Source organism: Arvicola amphibius, chromosome 9 (assembly GCF_903992535.2).
Source record: "Arvicola amphibius chromosome 9, mArvAmp1.2, whole genome shotgun sequence".
In the NCBI taxonomy this organism is placed as follows: domain Eukaryota; kingdom Metazoa; phylum Chordata; class Mammalia; order Rodentia; family Cricetidae; genus Arvicola; species Arvicola amphibius.
Window position 1 is genome coordinate 60945710 of NC_052055.2, and position 20236 is coordinate 60965945.

Below are 20236 nucleotides of genomic sequence, written 5' to 3' on the forward strand. Positions count from 1 at the left end.
GATGAAGATCCTGTCTACATTACATGATGTAGATCCCGTCTACATAACATGATGAAGATCCCGTCTACATTACATGATGAAGATCCTGTCTATATTACATGATGTAGATCCTGTCTACATAGCATGATGTAGATCCTGTCTACATAGCATGATGTAGATCCTGTCTACATAACATGATGTAGATCCTGTCTACATAGCATGATGTAGATTCTGTCTACATAACATGATGTAGATCCTGTCTATATAACATGATGTAGATTCTGTCTACATAACATGATGTAGATCCTGTCTACATAGCATGATGTAGATCCTGTCTACATAACCCTAGGTCAAATTTGTTCATATCTTCTTGAAAATTTTGGAATCTAAGTGTTGGAGGAATATGAACATATTTAAGTTTTTCACAGTGTCTTGGTGTGGTCCCATAAAACAAGATGGGGGGTGGGTATTGACTGTTCTGTCTTCTGGAAGAGTTTGCATAGAATTGGTATTATTTTGTAATTAATCCTACATGTCTTTCAGGGCCTGGATGTGCAGTCATCGCATCTGTGAAGCCTTCCCCATTCTCACAACACCATCTAATAAAAATATTATTAATAATAATAGTTATTATTATTATTATAAGAAGCCACTGCTGCCTGTGGTGCGGGTTCAGGTCCTAAAGAGTAAGTAGACATTTTACATATTCATTTTGTTTATCTTTCTGATAGCCCTATAAAGAGATACTATTTTATTGGGGGTTTTTTGTTTGTCTGTTTGTTTGTTTTTTGTTTTTCAAAACAAGGTTTCTCTGTAGCTTTGGAGCCTGTCCTGGAACTAGCTCTTGTAGATCAGGCTGGCCTCAAACCCACAGAGATATGCCTGCCTCTGTCTCCCGAGTGCTGGGATTAAAGGTGTGGGCCACTACTGCCTGGCCGGTTTTATTGTCTTATAAATGTGTGAACCCAGGCTATGAATTGTAAAATAATGTACAAAAGGTCTTATGTTCTCTCATTTGATCTTTACTTTTTGTACTAAGAGTCTACTGAGAATAGCCTCCCATACATGCAACTATACCCCATCGGATCTGTGTCCACCCAAGCTTTGGCCTAGTCTGTCCCTGAAGAACCCTGGGAGGCACATCCCATGCCCCAACCCCACCCACCAAAGCCAAGAGACTCTGAAGCAGCATCCCCCCATGTGTAACCATTCTTCCACTACATCTGTGACCACTGGACCCTGGCCCACACTGCCCCTGGAGAGAGCCTCAGCCCTGCCTATACCTGGAGGAGCCCCAGAACCATACCAGAGTCCACTAGAGGCACAGACCCGCCTACACCTGGAAAAAGTGACTGCCTAAGCTTGGAGGACAAGGGACCTCCTGAAACACAAGCCCCACCTGCACGCACTGGAGGAAGAGATGGGCAGACAGCAGTGGAAGGACACGTTCAACAACATAAAGACCAATATGGCACCACCAGAGCCTAGCGGTCCACAAGAGGAGGACCTGAACATCCTAACACAGAAGACACAGAAGAAGAAAACCTTAAATATAACTTTTTGAAGATGATAGAGACATTTAAAGAGGAAATGAAAAATTCTCTTAAAGCAATGGAGGAGAAGACAAACAAAATATTGGAGGAAATTAATAAACCTCTTAAAGAAACCCAAGGAAAAAACAAACAGTGAAGCAAACAGCTCAGACAGCTCAAGATTTGAAAACTGAAATAGAGGCAATAAAGAAAACACAAGCTGAGGGAATTCTTGAAATAGAAAAATCTGAGTAAACAAACAGGAACTACAGATGCAAGCATAACCAACAGAATGTAAGAGATGGAAGAGAGAATCTCGGGTGTTGAAGATATGATAGAGAAAATGGATTCATTGGTCAAAGAAAATGTTAAATCCAACAAACTCTTAACATAAAACATCCAGGAAATCTGGGATACCATGAAATTATTGTAAGAATAATAGGGATAGAAGAAGGAAAAGAACTCCAGCTTAAAGGCAGAGAAAATATATTCAACAAAAAAAAAATAGAAGAAAACTTTCCCAACCTAAAGAAGTATATGCCTACAATGCTACAAGAAGCTTATAGAACAGCAAATAGACAGGACCAAAAGAAAGACTCCTTGCCATATAATAATCAACACATTAAACATACAGAATAAAGAAAGAATATTAATAGCTGAAAAAGAAAAGGGCCATGTAACATATAAAGGCAGATCTAACAGAATTACACCCAACTTCTCAATAGAATCTGTGAAAGCCAGAAGGTCCTGGGCAGATGTGCTGCAGACCCTGAGAGACCACAGAAGCAAGCCTAGACTACTATACCCGGAAAAGCTTTCAGTCATCATAGATGGAGAAAACAAGATATTCCATGACAAAGCAAGATATAAACAACACCTATCCACAAATACAGCTTTGCAGAAAGTACTAGAAGAAAAACTCCAACCCAAGGAAATTAGCTGCACACATGAAAACACAGTCAGCAGATAACTTCAAACGTCACACCAGCAAACTCCAAAGAAGGGAAACATACAAACACTACCACTGAAAAATAACAAGGATAAGCAATCACTGGTCATTAATACTTCTTAATATCAATGGACTCAATTCACCTATAAAAAGACATGGGTTAACAGAATGGATATGAAAACAGGATCCATCCTTCTGCTGCACACAAGAAACACACCTCAATCTCAAAGACAGACATTACATCAGGGTAAAAGGTTGGGAAAATTTTTCCATCCAAATGGACCTAAAAAACAAGTGGGTGTAGCTATCCTAATATCTAACAAAATAGACTTCAAACTAAAATCAATCAGAAGAGATGGAGAAGAACACTTCATATTTATCACAGGAAAAATCCATTAAGATGATGTTTCAGTTCTGAAAGTCATGCCCCAAATACAAGAGCATGCACATTTGTAAAATGAACATTACTAAAGCTTAAATCGCACAGCAGACCCCACACACTAACAGTAGGAGACTTCAGTACCCAACTCTTCCCAATGGACAGGTCAACCAGACAGAAGCTTAACAGAGAAATAAGAGAACTACCAGATGTCATGACTCAAATGAACTTTATACAGAACATTTTACCCAAACACAAAAGAATATACTTTCTTCTCAGTATCTTATGGAACCTTCTCTAAAACTGACCACACACTCGGTCACAAAGCAAACCTCAACAGATACAAAAAATTGGAGTAACCCCCTGTATCTTATCAGATCAGCATGGTTTAAAGTTAGAATTCAACATCACTAATCACTAATCGCAGAAAGCCTACAAACTCATGGAAACTGAACAGTGCCCAACTGAATCCTTCTGGGTCAAGGAAGAAATAAAGAAAGAAATTAAAGACTTCCTAGAATTCAACAAAAATGAAGGCACAACTTACCTGAACCCATGGGACACCAAAATGAAAGCAGTGTTGAGAGGAAAGTTCGTAGCACTAAGAGCCCACACAAAGAAAATGGAGAAAGCTCACATTGGAGAATTAACAGCACACCTGAAAGTTCTAGAACAAAAAGAAGCAGACTCACCCAGAAGGAGCAGACAACAGGAAATGATCAAAATGAGGGCTGAAATAAATAAAATAGAAACAAAGAGAACAATACAAAGAATTAATGGAACAAAGAGCTGATACTTCAAGAATATCAACAAGATAGATAAACTCTTATCTAAACTAACCAGAGAGCAGAGACAGAATATCCAAATTAACAAAATCAGAAATGGAAAGGGGGGTGGCCGGCGTCATGGCTTCCAGAGCAAAGAAGCGAGCGGTGGGAAACGGGGTTCAGCGGCTGGGAGCACAGGGCCACCACGAGGAGGAAGAAGAGGATGAGGTGGAAGATGAGGAAGAAGACGAAGAAGACAGTGAGGAAGAAGAGGATGAAGACGAGATCGAGGACGAGGAAGTGAATATTGAATTTGAAGCTTACTCCATCTCAGATAACGATTATGGCGGAATTAAGAAATTACTGCAACAGCTTTTCCTAAAAGCTCCCGTGAACACTGCAGAGCTAACAGATCTCTTGATTCAACAGAACCACATTGGGAGCGTGGTTAAGCAGACGGATGTTTCAGAAGACAGCAGTGATGAAGTGGATGAAGATGAGATCTTCGGCTTCATAAGCCTTTTACATTTAACTAAAAGAAAGGGCACGCAGTGTGCTGAACAAATTAAAGAGTTGGTTCTGAGCTTCTGTGAGAAGAACTGTGGGCAGAGCGTGGTTGAGCAGCTGGACAAGCTTTTGAACGACACCACAGGCTTTGTGGGCTTTCTGCTCAGTGAAAGATTCATTAACGTCCCTCCACAGATTGCGCTGCCGATGCACCAGCAGCTCCAGAAAGAATTAGCGGACGCGCAAAGAACCAATAAGCCATGTGGGAAGTGCTACTTCTATCTGCTGATTAGTAAGACATTTGTGGAAGCAGGAAAATCCGGTTCCAAAAAGAAGCAGGGTGGTCTTCAGCAGGAAGCCTTGATGTTCGCAAATGCAGAGGAAGAGTTTTTCTATGAGAAGGCAATCCTGAAGTTCAGCTACTTGGTGCAGGGGGAGAGCGACACTTGTCTGGGAGGCAGATGGTCCTTTGATGACGTGCCAATGAAGCCCTTGCGAACGGTGATGGTGATCCCGGATGACAGGATGAGTGAGATCATGGAACAGCTGAAAGACCATCTATCTGTCTAGTCCATTTCCCCCGGACAGTGAAGGACTTGTTTATGTATAATTACCAAGAAACCATTGGGGAGATACTGAAAAACTCATTTTTTTTTTTTTTGGTTTATTCAGTCAAGTCCTCTACAAAAAGTAGGCTTCTGTTCCATGTGTCTGTGACACATTTACATTTTTATTTTAAGTTCTGGTCAAATTATGAATGATTGGTTAAAAACTTCCAATAAGAAAAAGATGGAACAGTAATTTTAAGAACTTAATAAAAACTATTTTTTTATTTAAAAAAAACAAACAAACAAACAAAAAGAAATGGAAAGGGGGACATAAAAGCAGACATGGATGAAATCCAAGGAACCATTAGGTCATACTATGAAAACCTGTACTCCATAAAATTGAGAAATCTAAAGAAATAAACAATTTTCTGGATAGATACCGTATATCAAAACTAAACAATGACCAAATAAACAATTTAAATAGATCTATAAACCCTAAGGAAATAGAAGCAGTCATCAGAAGTCTCTCAACCAAAAAAGCCCGGGGCCAGATGGTTTCAGTACAGAATTCTATCAGAATTTCAAAGAAGAGCTATACTCCTCAAATTGTTACACACAATAGAAACAGAAGGAACATTGCCAAACTCTTTTTGTGAGGCTATAGTTACCCTGATACCCAAACCACACAAAGACTCAACTAAAAACAAGAACTACAATCCAATCTCCCTTATGAACAAAATACAAAAATACTCAATAAAATACTGCCACACCAAATGCAAGAACACATCAAAAAAAAATCCACCACGGTCAAGTAGGCTTCATTCCAGAGATGCAGGGATGGTTTAACATACAAAAATCAGTCAATGTAATCCACCATAAAAATAAACTGAAAGAAAAAAACATGATTATCTCACTTGATGCTGAAAAAGCCTTTGGCAAAATCCAACACTCCTTTATGATAAAGGTCTTGGAGAGATCATGGATACAAGAAACATATCTAAACATAATAAAAGTTATATACAGCAGGCCAACAACCAACATCAAATTAAATGGAGAGAAACTCAAAGTGATTCCACTAACATCAGGAACAAGACAAGGCTGTCTACTCTCTCCACATCTATTCATTTTAGTACTCAAAATTCTAACTAGAGCAATAAGACAACAAAAGGAGATCAAGGGGAACAAATTGGAAAGGAAGAAGTCAAGTCTTTGCTATTTGTAGATGATATGATGGTATACATAAGTGACCCCAAAAATTATACTAGGAAACTCCTACAACTGATAGACATCTTTAGTAATGTGGCAGAATACAAGATCAACTAAAAAAAAAAGTATATCAGTTGCCTTCCCATATACAAATGATAAAAGGGCTGAGAAGGAGATCAGAGAAACATCACCCTTCACAATAACATAACATAAAATATCTTAGCGTAATGCTAACCAAAGAAGTGAATGACCTGTATGAAAAGAACCTTAAGTATTTGAAAAAAGAAAATGAAGATCATATCAGAAAATGGAGAGATCTCCAAGCTCTCGGATAGGTAGGATAAACATAATAAAAATGACAATCTTACCAAAAGCAATCTATAGATTCAGTGCAATTCCCATCAAAATTCTAACACGATTCTTCACAGACCTTGAAAGAGCAATGCTCAACTTCATATGGAAAACAAACAAACAAACAAAAAACAGGATAGTCAAAACAATCCTGTACAATAAAGGAACCTCTGGAGGCATCACCATCACTGACTTCAAGCTCTACTTTAGAGCTATGGTAATGAAAACAGCTTGGTATTGGCATAAAAGCAGACAGGTGGACCAATGGAATCAAGTTGATTCCATATTAATCCACACACCTATGAACTCCTGATTTTTAGCAAAGAAGCTAAACTTATATAATGGAAAAAAAGCATCTTCAACAAATGATGCTGGCATAACTGAATGTCAACATGTAGAAGAATGCAAATAGATCCGTATCTATCACCATGCACAAAACTCAAATCCAAATGGATAAAATACCTCCTCATAAATCCAGTCACACTGAAACTCATTGAAGAGAAAGTGGGAAGTAGCCTTGAATCACAGGAGACCACTTCCTAAATATAACCCCAGCAGCACAGACACTGAGAGAAACAATAAATGGGACCCCTGAAAATGAAAAGCTTCTGTAAGGCAAAGGACACAGACAATAAGACAAAACGGCAGCCTATAGAATGAGAAAAGATCTTCACTAACCCCATATCAGACAGAATACTGATCTCCAATAAATATAAAGAAGTCAAGAAACTAGGCATCAAAATACAAACTAATTCAATCAAAAAATGGGGCACAGATCTAAACAAAGAATTCTCAACAGAAGAATTGCAAATGGCCGAAAGACACTTAAGGAATTGTTCAACATCCTTAGCCATCAGGGAAATGCAAATCAAAGCAACTCTGAGATACCATCTTACACACCTGTCAGAATGGCTAAGATCAAAAACAGTGCTGATAGCTTATGCTGGAGAGGATGCCGAATAAGGGTTCCATTGCTGGTAGGAGTGCAAACTTATAGAGCCACTTTGGAAATCAGTATGGACATTTCTCATGAAATTGGGAATCAATCTACCTCTAGACCCAGCAATACCACTCTTGAGCATATACCCAAAAGATGCACATTCATACCACAAAAACATTTGCTCAACTGTGTTCATAAAAGCATTATTTGTCATAGCTAGGTCCTGGAAACAATCTAGATGCCCCTCAATTGAAGAATGGATAGAGAAAATGTGGTAAAGAATATGTGGTATATGGAGTATTACTCAGTGGTTAAAAAAAATGACATCTTGAAATTTGCAAGCAAATGGATGAAACCAGAAAAAAAACAACACCCTGAGCAAGACAGCCCAGACCCAGAAAGACAAGTCTAGTATGTAACTTACTCATCAGTGGATATTAGACATAAAACAAAGGATAACCAGCCTATATTTCACAATCCAGAGAAGCTAAGTAACAAGGAGAACCCTAAGAGAGACAAATGGATCCCCCTGGGAAGGGGAATTAGACAAGATCTCCTGAGAAAATTGGGAGTGGCGTGGGGGGAGGGAAGAAGGGGAGGGAGAGGAGAGAAGGGGAAGGAGTAGGAAAACATGAGGGAATAAGATGGTTGAGATAGGGGAAGAACAGAGAGGAGAGCAAGGAAAGAAAAAATTTATTGAGGAAGCCATTATGGTGCTAGTGAGAAACCTGGCACTAGGAAAATTCCCAGGAATCCACAAGGACGACCCCAGCTAAGACCCTAAGCAATAGTGGAGAGAATTCCTGAACTGGCCGTTCCCTGTAATCAGATTGATGGCTACCTTAACTGTCATCATAGAACCTTCATCCAGTAACTGAAGGAAGCAGATGCAGAGATCCACAGCTACGCACTGGACTGAGCTTCCAGAGATCAGCTCAAGAGAGGGAGGAATGATAATATGAGCAAAGGGGTCATGACCATAATGGGGATACCCACAGAAACAGCTGACCTGAGCTAGTGAGAGCTCACTGACTCTGGACTGATAGTGGGGGAACCTGCACAGGATCAAACTGGGCCACTGAATGTGGGTGACAGTTGTGTGACTTGGGCAGTCTGTGGGGCCACTAGCAGTGGGACCACTATTTATCTCTAGTGCTTGAACTGGCATTTTGGAACACACTCTTTTTGGAGAGGTACCTTGCTCAGCCTAGATACAGGGGGAGAGCCCAGGTCCTGTCTCAAAGTGATGCGTCAGACTTCGTTGATTCCACTTGGGAAACCTTACCCTCTCTGAGGAGTGGATGGGAGTCTGGGATGGGGGGAAGGTGAGGGGAGCAGGAGGAGGGTGGGAACTTGGGTAGGAATGTAAAATGAGAAAAGATTGTTTAAAAAATTTAATAATAGCCGGGCGGTGGTGGCGCACGCCTTTAATCCCAGCACTCGGGAGGCAGAGGCAGGCGGATCTCTGAGTTCGAGGCCAGCCTGGTCTACAAGAGCTAGTTCCAGGACAGGCTCTAGAAACTACAGGGAAACCCTGTCTCGAAAAACCAAAAAAAAAAAAATTTAATAATAAAAAAAGAGCCCACTGAATTTCAAAGCACCAACACAGAGTCTGCAGAATGCAGTTCTCACACCGCAAACCCAGGACCACCTGGAGCTGGGTAACCATGAGGATTTCTAGAATCCTCCACACTCCTCTATGATGGGGACTCCAGGGAGCCACAGCGAAGAGCATGTGTTTCTAAATAAGCATTTAAATGATTTTGATATAGTCAATGGGTCCCAGAGTGGCCACACTCTTCTATGATGGGAACTCCAGGGAGCTGCAGCAAAGAGCATGTGTTTCTAAATAAGCACCTAAGCGACTTTGATATAGGCAATGGGTCCCAGAGGGGCCACTGCACCAACCGTATTCCGCTTTGCAAGAACGCAGTTTGTAAACTTCCCATCCATCCCTACCTAGACGTGAACTTCCTGTAGGGTGTTTTGCCTTTATCTCCGTGTGGTCAAACATAGTCCCTCACCTCCACCGTGGTGTGAGACATTTATCTAAGTGGAATGAGAAGAAACTGGAGCAGCCTATGCTCACACTCATGCTCAGACAAGTCTTAAGCCTCCTCACTGACTCTAGGTCCCAAATCATTATCACTGGGAAAATGAAGGACACATAGACTATGTTTCTGCCTTAAGAGCTTCAGGATCTTAGAGGCTCTCTCAGTCTGCCCCTTTGAAATCATACAGAAATAAAATTTGGGAGGAAAGGCAATTGTCCCAATGTCAAACAAGTACCTCATTCTCAGTATGAGGCCTCAGCTTCAGAGGGCCTCCTGCAGAAGTCTGCTGGGTAAGGGAGGTCGTCAAAGACCTGGCTGGTTTCGCATGAGGGTTTATAGATGGAGAAAGGGAGGGACAGAGGCCCCGAAAACCTCACAACACCACAAATGTAAATAAATCTTTGTTCCTGTTTTCTATGAAAATGGAATTCACACAGTCCTGCCTGGACCTCTCTGCCTTCTAATACCCAAAGCATGAGAAATGGATCTTTGAGGTAGATGGACATAGGACAGGGGTGCGGAGTGGAGACTCTGACCGGACTAGTAGACTAACCTACCCTAGGCAGGAGGGGACAAAGAGTCCCTCTGCAAAGCTGTCTCTTACCCAGCCACAACCTCTAAATGCCTCAGGCTGTGCCTGTCTGGCCACATTCAGGGCTGATTTGGCTGCTGGGAGTCTGAGTCAGCTAGAGTCTGAGTGGGCTGTCTCCTTGGGAGCACCGAGGAGCTGGAAATTCAAGGACTGAGACGCTTGTCACTGAGAGTGTCCGAAGGAAAGTGGTGCCCTGCCCCGCCCCGCCTCACCTCTCTATGCCTCAAAAACTACCTGTCCTGGAACTCACCCTGTAGAGCATGCTGGCCTTGAGCTCACAGAGATCCGCCTGCCTCTGCCTCCCAGGTGCTGGCTTTAAAGGTGTGCGCCACCACCGCCTGGCCTGGACTGTTTTCTTATCTAAAGTAGAACTTCAAATTCCCTGACCACTGGAGCACCCTTTCTGATCCTATGTCTGGGAACTAGTTCCTGCTTATGGCTGTGTTTGTACCACGAGTGTACCACAAAGCCACGGGCCCACAATGACTCTCCCCAGTGCACAGCCTTACTCCATAGGCCTCTCCACCTGGCTGTGGTCTGGGCAGTTCTCAGCCCTGCTCTGAGAGTGTTCAGCCTCCTCTGTTGCCACTTTGTCCCCTGCAGCTCTTAGAGCACCTCCTCCAAGCGCCTTACACTCTTCATGGCGGATGCTCAGGGATGAAGCACCTGTTCTTTATGAATACCTTCTGCATCAGCTTTGCTCTCCCGCATCCCTTGAGGGTAGGAAGAGGCCCTCAGCAGGCTCTGTCTTCTATTAGATATGGCCATTTGAATACCAACCCAAGATGCCCAACCATTCCTCATCTCCCCGGGAGCTCCAGTGGGGCATCAGGGCTTTGTGGGGAAGGAGCTGACATCATCTTCACACCTCTCATCCTGAGAGGCACATCCCTGGAAGGGGAGCACCTGGGGTGTCGACAGGACTGCTCTGCTGTGCATACAGGAGCAGATGTGTCTGGAGATGCCACTTGGGTGTTCTGTTTCAGCCTGGCCAGAAACAGGTGGCTCTCACAGGGACATAAATCTGGCCTGTGCCAGCACTGAGAGCTCAGCAGTAATGAGCTGGGTGGCTGTTCAGGGCTCAGCTGGCTTGCCCCGTGGATAAGTAACTTCAGAGCAAAGCTCTTGTCTGAAGCAGAAAGGGGGCGTTCTGTGGGACATCCTTTCCAGAAACAGTTTTTCGGCCAAGAAAAGAAAATTTCTAAAAATTTCCCTAGCTTATCACCTGGATAGGCCACGGTCCCCAATCTAACAAATCCTTCCTGAAAATGTTGCACCAAGCCTGACTCCAAGGCTGTCCCCGGCCTCCTCCTACTATAAGAGGAAAACCTCCTAAGCTCCCCAGCCACCCTCCCCCAAAGACTGGTCTCTCCCCCAGGAATCCCACTTTTCCCACTCCCAAACCTCCTTTCCCTGTGGACCCCACCTCCCCCAGAGTTTGACATCCAATAGACATTACACGATATCAATTGCAAATGAAGTTTATTATGCAGACACCCAGACCACAGCCCTCAGAAAGTAGAGTCCATTCGAGAGGCTATGTACACAGAAGCATAGTTTCCCCGGACCACTGTTGGGGGATGGAATAGGGAGGCTACCCCACGGTCCTCAGCAGAGCACAGATGGCAGTGCCAGCAGACCAGGGGTGGGACATGGCTTGGAGACATGCTTGGACAACACAGATTCTTTCCCAGAACACAGTGTGTGGCTCTGACTCTAACTGTTTATGAGAGATCTTTCATAACCCCCTAGTAGAATAAATGTCATCAGAGGTGGATTACAAAAATTGGGGTTGCTCCGAGTTAGAGATACAGAGATACAGCTGATATTCTGGAAGCAAAGAGTAGGGAGAAGACCCATCTCTATCTAAAAGAGAAGGTCACCCCAGAGCCACAGCTTTCCCCTGAACCAGCGCCCCCCCCTTTCAGAGCCAGATACTGCACCTCCAGCTCCAGATCCAGATCCACCCCTAGAGCCTCCTCCAGAGCCTGAACCTCCCCTGGAGCCGCCTCCAGAGCTGTAGCCACCTCCTCCAGAGCCTGAACCTCCCCTGGAGCCACCTCCAGAACTGTAGCCGCCTCCTCCAGAACTTGAACCTCCCCTAGAGCCACCTCCAGAACTGTATCCGCCTCCTCCAGAGCCTGAACCTCCCCTGGAGCCACCTCCAGAGCTGTATCCACCTCCTCCGGATCCTCCCCTAGAGCCACCCCCAGAGCTGTAGCCACCTCCTCCAGATCCTCCCCGAGAGCCTCCTCCAGAGCTGTATCCGCCTCCTCCCGAGCCTCTGCCTCCAGAGCCATAGGAGCTGCCTCCTCCATAAGACCCTCTTCCTCCAGAACTTCCACCTCCAGAGCCAAAGCCAGCCTTGGATGCTACCGATGAGGAAATGGTGCTGCTTGTCACGGCTGTAAGAGAGAAGATGTCAACCGAGGAGTTCTGACCACCTCTACCCTCCACTGTCCCATTAAGACAGGTACACTCCCCACTACGTACACACAGACACGTTGTCACTGACTTCTCCGGTCATCCTGTCGGGGAGAGAGAACAGAATTGTGATGGGACATCTGGATCTGCTGATGTGGGATTGGGCTACTTCAGTCAGCCATGCCTTCTACGCTGACAGATGGGAGGGTAACAGAGGGGCTGACAGACCCCATACTTATCTACAGCCTCAATCCATCCCGAGATATTGCTGTAATCAAAACACTTGCACTGTAGATCCAGAGTGGCTCCAAGGCCAAATCTCTTCTGACTGTGTACCCTACATTGTATTTACAGCCACTTCGGGGACTCTGCTCTCCAGAACCCTTGCCACACCCAACATTTCAAAATGAGGTTGCAGCATGAACATGCAGCAGAAGGAACTGCAACTCTGTGACCCCGAGACCCTGCCTTCTGTTTGCACTGAAGTCACTATGTGAAACTGCCCTCCCACCCCCCCGAGACCCTGCTCCTGTTTCCACTGAAGCCTGGGCTGCTGCAGCCCAGATTCAGGTGCCTGCCAGCTCCTTCATGGGAACAGTTGGCACTGACTCTCAGAAGAGTACAGAGCTGGAAAGGCAGCTCCTTTGTTATGCTAACTACTAATGCCCAGGGCTGCTGACACTCAGGGCTTTTCCCTCCCAATAGCTTCAGCCACCTCAAGTCCCTAAGGATGCTGATGACAGAGGAAACAAAGTCCTCCTTTTAAAGTAGTCAAATGATTCAGTTTGTCATTCTAGAGGCCTTCAAAGAACAAAGTGTGTCCCTCTGACACATTTGATGCCATCTCCCCATTAGGAGCCAAACTGTGGAAGGGAAAGAAGCTAGTCAGTCTACAGTCTTAGAGACAAGCCTTCAGTCTGACTACCTATGTTCCTGTCATTTGTTTTGTCTTTTAAAGACCAGGATGTTCCCATTGTCACCTAGTCTTGTAACAGGTCCTGTCCACCTTCTCTATTGATAAGAGAACAATGCTGTCACCCTCATCCTGAATGTCTGCTTGGAGAAGCATACTGATGCCAAACTCATTGTCCAGAGGCCATGCCCAGCCTTCAGTTTTCTCTCCCTTTGCTCCTGCCCTGGCTCCAGGTGGCAGGAGAGTGTACACCACGACACCTCACCTGCACTCCTCGCCCTCCAGCAGCTTGCGGTAGGTGGCGATCTCCACATCCAGGGCCAGTTTAGTGTTCATGAGCTCCTGGTAGTCCCGGAGCAGCCGCGTCAGGTTCTCGCGGGCCTGCTGCATGGCCTCCTCCAGGTCAGTGAGCTTGGTCCTGGCATCTTTGAGGGCATGCTCTCCACGCTGCTCCGCATCTGCAATGGAGTCTTGCACACTCTTACACTATGAGGAAAAACAGAGTAGCCTCAGCATGCTGGAGGGGATGAAGGACAAGACACGCAGTTGTGGGAGACCGAATCGCTGGCCCTGGAAGTCTTGGGGACTCCCTTTGGAACTAACAGATGTTGCAGGCAGCTGTGCCATGACATGTAGCTGCTGTCCCTGACCTATCTTCCTCCCACAGCCCTTTGACTGGGCCCATAGGCTTTCCCTGCAACGACCCCGACCCTCCAAATACAAGAACTCATCATCTATCCAGTTCTCTGTGCAAATGAAGAAACACTATTCTGCAAAACTCCTGCTACCTATGAAGCAGACTCTGCCCCAGAAATCATATCCAAAGCCAATGTCCAACGTGGACCGGTTCCCTCCCACTCACTGGCCCTCTGTGAACACAGCCATGATGGAACAGGAAGCTGTGTCTGCAGTCACAGCAAGCCAAACAGGATCTTGCTGTATTTGCTGATGCTCCCTTTAAGTTAAGCAATGCTTCTTCCCTGTTGCTGATCTTTGCTTCTGAATGTGTCTTGAACTACTCTAAGGGTCTTAAATAGCATTGATCTGGAGGAGACTGGGATTGGTGTAAACTGGATTAGAACTTCTCAGTTTCTCTTCTATCCCTCTATCCCTCCCCTACACTTTGGGGGAGATGACAAAAGGGGGACCTACCCAGAGCCCCTGGCCTCACCTGCTTCTTCACGTGGGATATCTCCCCTTGCAGCCTCTGGATTGTGCGGTTCAGCTCACTGATCTCCATTTTGATCTCTTTCAAGCTGTCCCCATGTTTCACGGCAGTGACCTGGAGTTCTTCATACTGACAAGGGCAAAGGAAACAGTTCACAGGGACGTTCTGTCTGAGCAAGGCTTAGCCTGAGCTAAGGAAGACCAGTGACGGGCCAGGGATGAGCAACCCACCCAAGAAACCATTCTCTGTACTGTCTTAGGAATGATGCTCAACTTCTATTGGACAAACACTCCAGTGCCCTACCTGGAAATGACCCACATAGGAGTGAGGTCAGTGTGGTTCCCTCTGTATCCCCAGGACTTGCCTTGCTGTGGTACAGCTCCTCTGACTCGGTCTTGCTCTTGTGGGCGATGATCTCATATTGACTCTGAACCTCAGCGATGATGCTGTCCAGGTCAAGGCTCCGGTTGTTGTCCATGGACAGGATGACATTGGTGTCAGTGACAGTCTGTTGTAGCTGGGACAATTCCTACAACACACACACTAATTAGCCACAGTGTTCTGCCCACAGCTACAGTGAGAGGCCTCCCTTCCCTGGCATTGTGGAAATGTGGACTCTCGGACAAAGCATGCTTTGGGCGACATGAAAGTGGTATCACCACAGGGCTATCCTCGGGGTGGCGATAATGGTAGAAAAGTGTTCATGGGCACCCTAGTAAAATGCCTTCTCCACCATGCCAGCGGGCCCCAGAAAGAACCTGGCCCATGGCAGATTCCTTTAAGTTTCCTTCCTATCGCAGAAGTGGGCTGGGGAGTGAGCAGGAAGCATGATGCATTCTAACCTCTGGAGTACAATGTGCACAGTGTAATGGATATGAAGGTCTCTTCCGAAAGCAGAGGACATAGAGGTGATGGAGGAGAGAGACTTTGACCTGGTGTTTCCAAACCTCACATGACATCAAAAGAAGTCCCCCCCCCCCCAACCCTGCTCTAGGAAAACCCCTTAGAGGACTGCAATGATCTCAGTACATTGACATCAGGCAATCAACAATCCCATTCCAGCAGACTTTTCAACTGGAAAGGACTTTTCTTTAGTGGGAAAGGTAGAAAGTAAGGGTCTATGGGGACAGCTTCCTTTACCGCATCATAGAGTGTTCTCAGGAAATCAGCTTCCTGCATCAGTAAGTCCACCTTGGCCTGCAGCTCGGTCTTGTCCATGTAGGAGCTGTCCACATCCTGCAGAGAAGTTAGAGGCCTCTAGAGCAACTCCAGCATCCCAGGCACTTCCAGATGAGATGTGTCTGCATGGACCCTCATTTAGCATATAAACTACCATGCATCTCTGTAGAGAGCCCCATGCCTAGATCAACTGCTCACACAACCCAGCATCGTGACCACTTGTAGTAAGCTGAACCTTACTTGACTACTATCCTTTCTGACTGAGACATGGTGTGTTCCCCAAAATAGGAGAAATGCCTTCTGTACCTGTCATCATTCTTCATGTCTCCCATTCTAATTGCCCTTCCGAAGTCTCCTGAATTTACCTGGATTGTTCTCCAAAACCCTTGCAGGACCTAGCCTAACACTTTGTTTTCTGGAGTCCCTGTAGACATGGCGAGGCGTAAGGTGGTCCTACCCTCCCCTGCCTAGGGCAGGCTCCTGCTCACCTTTTTAATAGTCACAAACTCATTTTCCGCAGATGTGCGCTTGTTGATTTCATCCTCATACCTGTTGAGCCCCCAGAAGACAACAGCAGTTAGATAGCTCTGGTTGGCCAGCTCCCTTCTTTCCCCCTTCTACTGAAAAAATTAAACTCTCTTTAAATGCTTAGATCAAAACTATGAAAGTAGTGTTCTATTCATTAACTCACGCATGTACAGCCCCCAAGCCCTGCCTTCTTTGTCATCAACAAAGATGCCCCTCCTCACCATCCTGGTGCACCCCTATAACTGCTGCTGAGAGATCAGCGAATGGATGGCTTCAGCCAAAAAGGTATCTGCACTCGGGGTTCCCCTTGTCACCTACTTCTTCTTAAAGTCTTCCACAAGATCCTGCATGTTGTTCAGCTCTGAGTCCTGCGAGGTTCTCTCTGCAGAGAGCCTATCCACCTGTTTCTTGAGCATGCTAATATAGGCCTGGTAGATGGGGTCTAGGTTGGTGGTGCGGGTGCCCACATCCAGCTGCTGTAGAAGTTCCCATTTGGTCTGCAACACCTGGTTCTGCTGCTCCAGGAACCGAACCTACAGTAACCAGGGGAAGAATACATAAGGTCCGGGTCACCTGTCACACCAGCCCTCCATGGGTTTCTGAGCCCTCTAGCCTCACCCATGCAAAGGGTGTGTGGGCCTAGGACCCTGCTGTCCCGCTCTGCTCTCAGAGCTCTCTGCTTCCTCACCACGACTTCTGATCACTGCTTCGTTCGCAGCTGCTCCCTAGACTCCAGGCATTTCCCTCCCTCATCCTAGTACTCTGCCAAGGTCCCATAAACTCTGGAGAAAACAAAAAGCAGGCATCTGCTGGCCCAGTAGCAGATGGCACCAAATAGAGTCCCGGGGTGTGGGCAGGGCTCCTCCACCTGAGTTTTAAGAACCTTGTAAATTCCTGTCTAATTCAAGGCGGAGGAACCAAGACAGTAACACCCCAAACTGACACCAATAAAGATTTTATGGGTCACCAAAATGAGAATGGTTCTCTTGAGGGATAGGGTTCTGTTCATCCCCATACATATTTCAGGTTCAGATTCCTGGAATTTAACAGACTAACATCACTCAGGAAAGACAACATCTACCCTTTCTCGCTATCACCTTCCAATTCTGCTGTCATCTGGCCTGACACGCTCTGTTACTACTTGCCTATTTCGACTTTTCTATGACATCACACTTTTCTATAAATAGTATCTATTAGGTCTGAAAAACAAAATGAAAAGCAGCAGTTATAAATGTGTAGTTCCCAAAACCAGCATCTCGCCCCTTTGAAATTCACCAAGGCCCTGGCTTTGGTGGCCACACAAAGACTACCGAGAGAGTTTGGCGTTTCCTTCTCATCCAGCACACAAGCGCAGCATCTCATCCCAGAAAGAGCCGCCTCTCCGACCCACCTTGTCAATGAAAGAGGCAAATTTGTTGTTGAGAGTTTTGATCTGTTCCCGTTCCTGAGACTTCACGTTCTGGATCTCTGGGTCAACTTTGACATCAAGAGGCTGCAAGAGGCTCTGATTGACGGACACTTCGTGGATGCCTCCACCAGGGAATCCTCCAGGCCCCCCAAAGCCTCCAAAGCCGCCGCCGCCTCCAAAGCGGCCTCCGCCAAAGCCGCCTCCACCGAATCCACTGCCTCCTCCGAATCCACTGCCTCCTCCGAAGCCACTGCCACCTCCAAAGCCACTGCCACCTCCGAAGCCGCTGCCACCTCCGAAGCCACCTCCGAAGCCACCGCCTCCAAATCCTCTGCTTCCTCCAAAACCAGAGCCACCTCCGAAGCCACCGCTGCCTCCAAAGCTGCTGCCGCCTCCAAAGCCACTGCCACCTCTGCCACCAAATCCACCACCGTAGCCAGCCACGCTAGTAGAGATGCTCTTGTACCCTCCAAGGCCGACAAGACTCTGACTGCCAAAGCCACCTCCACAAGAGCCTCCTCTGCCACCACCATGGCGGCTCAAGCAGGAGAAGCTGCTGGTCGATCGCCGGCTCCCTCCAGAGACCACAGCTGAACCACTGCTGAAGCCCCGGAATCTGCCTCCTCCTCCTCCTCCTCCGCCTCCTCCTCTTCGAGACTTGCAGGTGATCTGACAACTCATGATGGGTTTTGCTCAGCAAGGAAAGTAGGTCCGAGAAGATCCAAGGCTGGAGATTGAACTATGCTGTTGGGAGACTCACAGGGTCCCCTTATATACCTACCAACTAGGTGTTGGCCAGCTTGGGTGTGGGCCCACTTATGCTTGGGTTTGGTCTGCCTGGAAGCTATTCTTGGTGAGTGATTATCAACCTAATGGCCATTAAAACATCTACTAATCAGCTCTATTCCAGAACCTGCTTTGATTGCGAACTCCTGTTTATCTGAGCATCTGCCATGCAATTTGGTTTTTGTAAAATCATCAGAAGAGGAGATTAGGATTTGGGTTTCTCAACTTGGAAAAAAATGTCCTTCAAAATGCTGCTCCCTGTTATGGACCTACCCATGGGAAGCTAGCCACCACCCAGGCCTGTGTGGGCTTACAATCAAGGGAGAGAAATGGGTTTGAGACTCTGAGAGCGCTCACGACAACGTTCCAGCTCTCTTGCTTCCCTGTGGCCCAAGGAAGAGGAGTAGAGGGGCAGTCTCTGCATATTGTGACTGTGGTGAAGAATCAGCCTTTGCTGGTAGAGATGAAGCGGCCTGCCATGCTGCAACAGTGTAGCAGTTTCTCAGAGTATCTCAGACCTACACACAGCCAAACTCTAGGGAAGGGATCCTTTTCAGCCCTATCTCCAGGAACTTTTATGACCATCAACTCTGCTGCTTTCTGCATGAATGCAGACAGAATGAAGGGTGAAGGGAAGAGTTCTGTTCTTAAGTCTGTGTGACTCTGGGCATACGTGAAAGTGTTGCACAGACTGCGTGGCTTTGAGATCCAATGTGTGGACCTACTCCGTTGCTCAGAAGCCATGTACTGCCTTGTGATTCTGAAGGCGATGAGAAGGCAGGCCCTTCACTGACATTCCAAAATGGGTGAGCATTGAGAAAACCAGCCACCCAGGCTGTCTGTCTGGTGTTTATCCTTCACACCAAATCCCGGTCATCTCTCCTGTCCATGCAGCAATGCATACAGAACAGATGCTGCGGAGAAAGAGAATCAACTCAAAGTCAGAATCTAGGTTTAAACCCCAGTTTTGCCATTATTGGCTGTATGGCCTTGAATTAAACTTTGAGGCTTTTTTTTTTTTACCTTAACTACAGAGTAGAAAACTAATATGCAATGTTTTGGTAACTATGATATTATAATGCTGTTATTTTGAGCGAGACAAAGATATTTTCTTTTCCTTTCAACCTCAGTGTGCTAGTCTCTTATTTAATGGCTTATGTCATACTTTCACTGTGAGAAATGGCATTGAATAAATCACGTTGTTCTGTGAGCCTCGGTTGCTCCGTTCCCTCACCTATAGGAAGTGAGGGGAGGAGAAAGAAAAGAAGAAGAAAGAAGAGGAAGAGGAGGAGGAGGAGGAGGAGGAGGAGGAGGAGGAGGAAGAAGAAGAAGAAGAAGAAGAAGAAGAAGAAGAAGAAGAAGAAGAAGAAGAAGAAGAAGAAGAAGAAGAAGAAGACATGTGAAAGATACGGCTGCTGTTAATAACAGAAATGCAGTGAATTTTATTTATCCTTTGTTCTCCCCTCTCTCAGGCCTGTGTGGTAACTGCACAGCAGGGGTGGGAGCAGAGATAAAGAACAAGGAACTTGTTGAGCTTTCTGATTTGCAGTAAAAGAATGCTGACCAAAGCAATCCAAGAGTCTCTCGAACTTTTCCAGTCCAACTTATATAATTACAATCATGCATATAAACTATGAAGCTAAAAGCTTTAGAGTCTCAATCCAAAGCCAAATGTGTCACACTATCTATAGATATCTAAGCAACACCCTAATTGTCCATTACTCCCCCGTGACTCTGCTGAGGGGGACCGTGCAAGCTTCAGAGGGTTCTTAATCCCTAAATGCAGAAAAGGAATAACATTTAGTGAACATTTGCCCTGTCCTAGTTTTGTGCCCAGCACTTGGTCAACACAAACATTTTAATTTTGTTTTCATCAGTCTCCACTGGGCACCTGTCCCTTCTAGACCCAGTCTGTGGTGTATCAAAATCAAAGAATCAAAATAAATAAATAAATAAATCATCTTCCTCTATTGAAAAGTGGAGGTTAGAAGTAAAGGACTCAGCTGCTACATAAGATTATAATTTC

At 45.7% G+C, this 20236-nt stretch overlaps 2 protein-coding genes across 3 annotated transcripts; one reads left to right on the top strand and one right to left on the bottom strand.

The window, feature by feature from the left end:
- Positions 1-3744: 3744 nt before the first annotated feature.
- On the top strand, positions 3745-4761 carry LOC119822778 (BRCA2 and CDKN1A-interacting protein-like). Its single transcript, XM_038342307.2, has one exon. The coding sequence runs from the start codon at positions 3745-3747 to the stop codon at positions 4681-4683; it is 939 nt and encodes a 312-aa protein (XP_038198235.1). The 3' UTR covers positions 4684-4761.
- Positions 4762-11666: 6905 nt separating this feature from the next.
- On the bottom strand, positions 11667-18105 carry Krt2 (keratin 2). Of its 2 annotated transcripts, XM_038342305.1 has the most exons (12): positions 17829-18105; positions 17407-17744; positions 16335-16549; positions 15977-16037; positions 15450-15545; positions 14674-14838; positions 14313-14438; positions 13407-13627; positions 12298-12332; positions 11916-12209; positions 11772-11885; positions 11667-11707 (listed from the first exon to the last, which is right to left on the bottom strand). In XM_038342305.1, exons 1-12 carry the CDS (start codon positions 18103-18105, stop codon positions 11667-11669), a joined length of 1983 nt encoding a protein of 660 aa, XP_038198233.1. The 2 variants fall into 2 exon arrangements, with proteins under 2 accessions (XP_038198233.1, XP_038198232.1); XM_038342304.1 differs by having other exon boundaries at positions 11671-12209; positions 17407-18105.
- Positions 18106-20236: the final 2131 nt, after the last annotated feature.